Genomic DNA, 6,102 nt, shown 5'->3' on the forward strand with positions numbered 1-6,102 from the left:
CGCTTCAACATATTAGAGACAACCCAACACTTAGCCCACGACTGCGCGCCACGACCTCTCGCTAACTTCTGGATTACTGGAAAGCAGAGGGGATGAGACTACCAGAGAACATGCCCCTACCGAATCCTTATCTTCTCTTGCAGGGGGCTAGAGAGGAATTGCGCTTCCAAATCCACAACAGACCACAGCAAGTGTCCCTAAGAAAGGCTAGCTTGTGGGTGGAAATGGAAAGCTCCAACTTTACGCAGGGATCTCTTTCCATAAACGAGACCACGATTCAGCCGTCACAGCAAGCCAGGGTTGAGACATCAATGGCTTTACCGATTTTCATGTTTGCTGGAGGCGCCATTGGGAATATAATTGCAATAATTGTCCTTTCAGTATCAACACAGGAGCGCAAATCTTCAGCTTTCTACGCGCTGGTGCACGGGCTGGCGGTGACCGACCTGCTGGGTACCTGCCTGGCCAGTCCGCTCACTATAGCCAACTACCTGGACCAGAATGTGCTGATGTACCCACATGTCTGCAAGTTTCAGTCCTTTTTATTGCTGTTTTTCGGTTTGACCGGACTGAGCATCATATGCACCATGTCAGCAGAGCGATACCTGGCTATATGCTGCCCCTACACCTACCAGCGGTGGGGAGTGGACCGACGCTTTGCACAGAAGTTCCTCCTCTTCATTTACATCAGTCACATCTTTTTTTGCTGCCTCCCAATGATGGGCATGGCGGAGAGCAAGCTGCAGTCGTCCAAAACCTGGTGCTTCATCGACTGGCGGACACACGAGCCTGTGCCCACCGCCTACTCCGTCCTGTACAGCGTAGTCAGCCTGCTGCTCATCATGGGCACCATCATACTGAATCTGGCGGTGTGCGGCGCGCTGCTGCTGATGCGGCAGAGGATCGTACAGTTGCCCGTCACAAGAGGCAGCGTCCGGGAAAGGTGGCGGGCTCTGTCCTCGGCAGCAGAGACTCAAATGATAGCAGTGCTGGTGATGACTTCTGCGGTGGTCCTGGCCTGTTCAGCCCCACTAGTGGTGAGAAAAGTCATTGTTTAACGAGTGGGGTGCATAGAAATCTTGGAGGAACAACTTAAATCACTAAAAGTTATTTTCCATCTCTCATAAATGGGAATAGTTTTTTTTTTTTTATTCAATTTATTTCGAACAATCAAAATAAAAGAAAAAGAAAACAACAACGAAAATAAATAAACGTGTAGGAAAATAAAACATACATATATCCATATATGCATATACACATATATTCACCTATATAACAAATGCAAATCAAACATCAATAAATAAATAAATAAAATGACCAGCAATGTATTTTTATAACAATCTCAAGGTGTTCGAAAAGGGAGCAGGAAGAAGCAATAGCTTATCTAGTCCTGTCCCCATTGCCTTTTACAAATTCATAATTAAACTGGATTATAATATTAACCAAACATGCACGCAGACTGCAGCTAACATTATGTATTATAATAGTTTGATGTTTTTTATTTAGTTTGTTCATCAGAAGCAAAAATTAGGATCATTTGCTTGATTGTGCCAAGCTATTTCAGCAGGTCCATCATCCGGATAGTTCAGGAAAAGTTCAAATTTTTAAAAAGTATAAATCATAACAAAAAAAAAAAGTGTATGTTGTGCTGGAGTCTTCTGCAGACATTTTCGTAGTGATACCTTCAGATTTGAGACATTTTACCTGCATGCTAAAGTGAATGTTGCATTTTATATTTTCATCAAATATTCTCCCTGTGTGACACATAGATGTAGTTATTTTTCTAAAATTCAAATTATTTCTATTTCATTCATGCAGTAAATATTTTTCTTGCTAAATTCTTCAGCTAGTTTTGCTTTTTTGGGGGGGAGGGGGGGGGGGGGGGGCGTCTATACAGTATTTTGGCTTTTCTGCACCTTTTGCTTCATTCAGCTCAATAAAGTGTTTACACTTTGTTAAACAGTGTTGACTTAATTGTGTTACACTGTGAAATAAAACCACTGTCACCATATCAGGACATCCTTTCTTTAAAAATAAATTATTATTTTCTGCTCAAAGCTGATGCTTAGTTTTTATACGTATCAGGTTCAACTAACCCCAAATAGCTATATTTATATTTAAAAAAAAAAAAACACACCCCAAACAAGAGTTGAAAAACTTAAAAAAAAGGATTAAAAAAGAGGACACATTCATAAATATTAACTGTTAAGTCTAAAGATATAAATTGTAATGGCTTGTTTCTTCTATTTAAGGTGCGTGTGTTTGCTAACTGCTTCATGTTGGAAACCAACCCCAATGCAGACCTGACTGCCATCAGGATAGCCTCAGTTAACCCCATCCTCGACCCCTGGATCTACATCCTCCTCAGGAGGTCCCTGTTTCGCCGGTTACTCGGTTTATCCAGGCGAGGCAGCAGCACCCGCAGCAGTTCAACTCCTTTACCACAAACCACTCTGTTTTGTTCTGACATCATGAAGGACAACAATGTGTTCACACAGCTGATGTGCAATGCAAGCATTATCACTCAGGTGCCTGCTACTGTCACATTCACTCCATGCAACACGGAGAGCCTCCAGCAGACTTAACTCTCCAGAATGAGCTCATGTTTGGCATCTATGAATGTCTGCTGCATCCTCGTGACGTGAGCAGCTTCACGCACAGCCACAGACTCCATTTCACAGCTGCCGCCAGTGAGACGGAACAATGGTGAAGATTTCACGGACCCACAGCAGGATGGGATCCTCAGAGGTCTCGCAGGAGTATTTATTACCTGCAAGAGTCGGGTGTCACAGGACTGACTAGAAAAAAAAATGTTGAAGTGCAATGACAAGACTGAGCCTTTTGGAGCTATCCAACCTCTGCCTGTGGCTTCTGCCTCACTGCCACACTCTTTCTCTAGGCTCACCTCCACCTGTACATGCACCTTCCTCCAGATCACTCTGACAGCAGTATGAATCAGTTAGAGATCCTCCACATAGATGGACCCCTTGTTTCATGACCAGCAACACTCTGTTAAAAATCATGTTCTTATTAAGAAGCTACCTACAGTAAGACCTACCATGGGTCTTGTGATGGACAGGTTCCTCCCTCAGCTACAATCATGTTTATGGAAAAGCCGTGGGATGGGTTTTGTGTTTTGTTTTGGTTTGTTTTGTTCTTTTGCATCAGGGTAATTTAAAAATTTGTACCAATGACCATACCTTCCCTCATGATGAGAAAAAAATGATTTTGAGTACTCAGTCTTGTGAGCATTAATTTCATTATAATTTGTTTTGTGCTCTCTGGAGCTCTGTTTAGGGTTAGCTGATCTGGTAAAATGCATCTTTTCCTTTTATGTGATTCATGTATATTTATATATTATTGAAATACTGTACATGGTCACTGAAAGAAATAAACAGAAAAAAGGAGAAACACATGAAATTAATAAAGCACTGTCCAAAATCTGCTGATTGCTGTTTGCAATAAAGACTAATGTTTGCACATCAGTTAACTGTTGTGTTGAAATGAACTCATGTTGCTGTGGTCGCTGTTGTTATGGGCGTAATTTGAACCAAGTCAAAAAGATGTGATTCTCAAAAAAATCGGTCATGCTGACCTGTTTTAAATACATTTAAATAAAGTACATTGGATGGAAGGGGAGAAAAACATATCAGCTTTATTGCTTTCATTATGACGAATAAATTCAAAACTAAACTATAAAAAGGAGGGGGAAAAAAGCCCAGCACATAAGCAGACAGCTGCAGGGAATTCAAATCATTAGTTATTATGTGTAGGTAGGTAAAAAAAAAAAAAAAAAAAAAACATTTTTGCTTTCATACTAATACTCGGCACCACTGTGGAGAGAAACACTAAAGAGCTGTGAGCCCACAGAGGGACAACACATTGGTAACTAACTGAGGCTGCCAGCATAACAAGGAAAGAGAAGAAAGTGAGCTCCGTGTGCTCAGCAGATGCAGATGCAGATGTGTCTGGAAAATCATATGAGAGCACATAAACTGCTGACTGGGGACTTCTTGTAAACACAGTCTTATGCAAACAAACACGATAAAGCATGCTCGCAAATCTTTCAGTACTGCCACACGCCCCTGTCAAAAATACCGACATGCATACTGCATTACCAATTAGTGGCCACTAGGGGGAACAGACTGACATTTAATACATGGCAATTTTTTTCTTCATCAGTTTCGCCTTTAGGAAACTGATTAATATTTAAGATTTTAGCTCCAAATCAAATATCAAATCACCATCAAATGGATGAAGAGAGCTGCTGCCACGTGTTTTTATACTGTCTGCACAATAGTTGCAATGATACTGAAAAGCTTTTAAGTGAAGATGCATCAATTTAAGTTCAGAAAAAACATAATCTGACAGAAGTACAACTTAAACGTAGCCTATTAGATTAATACACCTTCCCCTGAAATTATGCGCTAAATATCATCTTAAAGTACCAAAGGTGTGATGGTAAAGGCTCCTGGAACTAAATCTTTAACACTTCTCTGCCTCTGAACTTACATAAATCATTAAGTGTTGCACCCATGTGCAATCAAGATACTTGGACCTGATTCACTTGACACTTCATTAGGTACACTTGTTTAACTGCTCATTAGTGCAAATATTAATCCGCCAATCAGATGGCAGCAACTCAATTCAGACTTGATCAAGAGAACCTGCTGAAGTTCAAACCGAGCATCAGAATGGGGAAGAAAGGTGATTTAAGTGACTTTGAATGTGCTCCAGAAGCTGCTGATCAGCTGGGATTTTCCTGCACAACCATCTGTAGGGTTTACAGAGAATGATCTGAAAAGGAGAAAATATCCAGTGAGTGGCACTTCTCTGGGAGTAAATGCTTTGTTCATGCCAGAGGTCAGAGAAGAATGGCCAGACTGCTTCGAACTGATAGGAAGGTAACGGTTACTAAAATAACCACGCATTACAACCAAGGTATGCAGAAGAGCATCTCTGAACAAACAACTTGTTGAACCTTAACGCAGATGGGCTACAGCAGCAGCAGACCACACAGGGTGTCACTCCTTTCAGTTAAGAGCAGCACCAGCTGAGCATCATTTAAACCCCAAAGCCTACCTGAGTATTGCTGCTGATCATGTCTGTGCCTTTATGACTACAGTCTACTCATCTTCTAATGGCTGCTTCCAGTATGACAGTTCGCCATGTCATAAAGCTCAGATCATCTCAAACTACATCGCGAAAATGACAGTGAGTTCACTGCCTCCACAGTCAACAGTTTTCAATCCAGTAGAGGCCATTTGGGATGTGGTGGAATGGGAAACATCATGGATGCACAGCTGACAAATGTGCATCAGCTGTGTGATGCGGTTACTATCAAATCAACCAAATGGTCTAAATGGACCAAAATTTCTGAGGGATGTTGTTGACTTTATGCAAATGTATACAAAGAATTTATACAAAGAATCAAGGCAGTTCTGAAGGCAAAAGGGGATCCAATGACCTAATAAAGAGAGCAGTTAGTGTATGTTTATACTCAAATATGCATTTCTAAAATTAGAGCAGGAAGCAGTTGTTTCTCAGTTCATTATGAGAGTTTAACCACTGTTAAATAACTCAATGCAGAGGGAATGACAGAAATTGCTTTTAAGTTGCCTACACAACAATGTTCTAAAGTGCTGTCACACGTTAATATAGACCAAAATCTGAGGAATATTTCCAGCACCTTGTTGAATCTGTGCCAGGAAGAATTAAAACAGCTCTCAGGGGAAAAGGGGGTCCAATCCAGTACCTAATAAAGTGACTGGGGACTGTATTTTTATTTTTTAAAATTAAAATTCATCTTTAAAATTTTCAGTGTGGAGAGAACATAACCCAGTGTTTCACATGAAAGCAAAAATGGAGGGACCTGTAGGAAACACTGCTCATAAGGCTATAATATCATGGGCAATAACATTTCCCTTCAGATAGATGACCTTTTTACTGAAGGACTCTTGCTGGTGACTCCTTTAAGTATATTTGGCTGATAACACTTATGGACTTTCACTGAAGTTGGATTTTTATATTAAGGCTTTGGCTTATGTGTATTTTACTCTAACTAACTATAGGGATTTACTTCAAACATCAGTTAAGACACAA

At 40.7% G+C, this 6,102-nt stretch overlaps 1 protein-coding gene across 1 annotated transcript; it reads left to right on the top strand.

The window, feature by feature from the left end:
- LOC115778961 (prostaglandin E2 receptor EP4 subtype-like) lies at positions 1-3,559 on the top strand. Its single transcript, XM_030727355.1, has 2 exons — positions 1-1,037; positions 2,253-3,559. The coding sequence occupies exons 1-2, from the start codon at positions 93-95 to the stop codon at positions 2,583-2,585; spliced, it is 1,278 nt and encodes a 425-aa protein (XP_030583215.1). The 5' UTR covers positions 1-92; the 3' UTR covers positions 2,586-3,559.
- The last annotated feature ends 2,543 nt before the right edge of the window (positions 3,560-6,102 follow it).

The sequence above is a fragment of the Archocentrus centrarchus genome, chromosome 4, assembly GCF_007364275.1.
Source record: "Archocentrus centrarchus isolate MPI-CPG fArcCen1 chromosome 4, fArcCen1, whole genome shotgun sequence".
Classification (NCBI taxonomy): domain Eukaryota; kingdom Metazoa; phylum Chordata; class Actinopteri; order Cichliformes; family Cichlidae; genus Archocentrus; species Archocentrus centrarchus.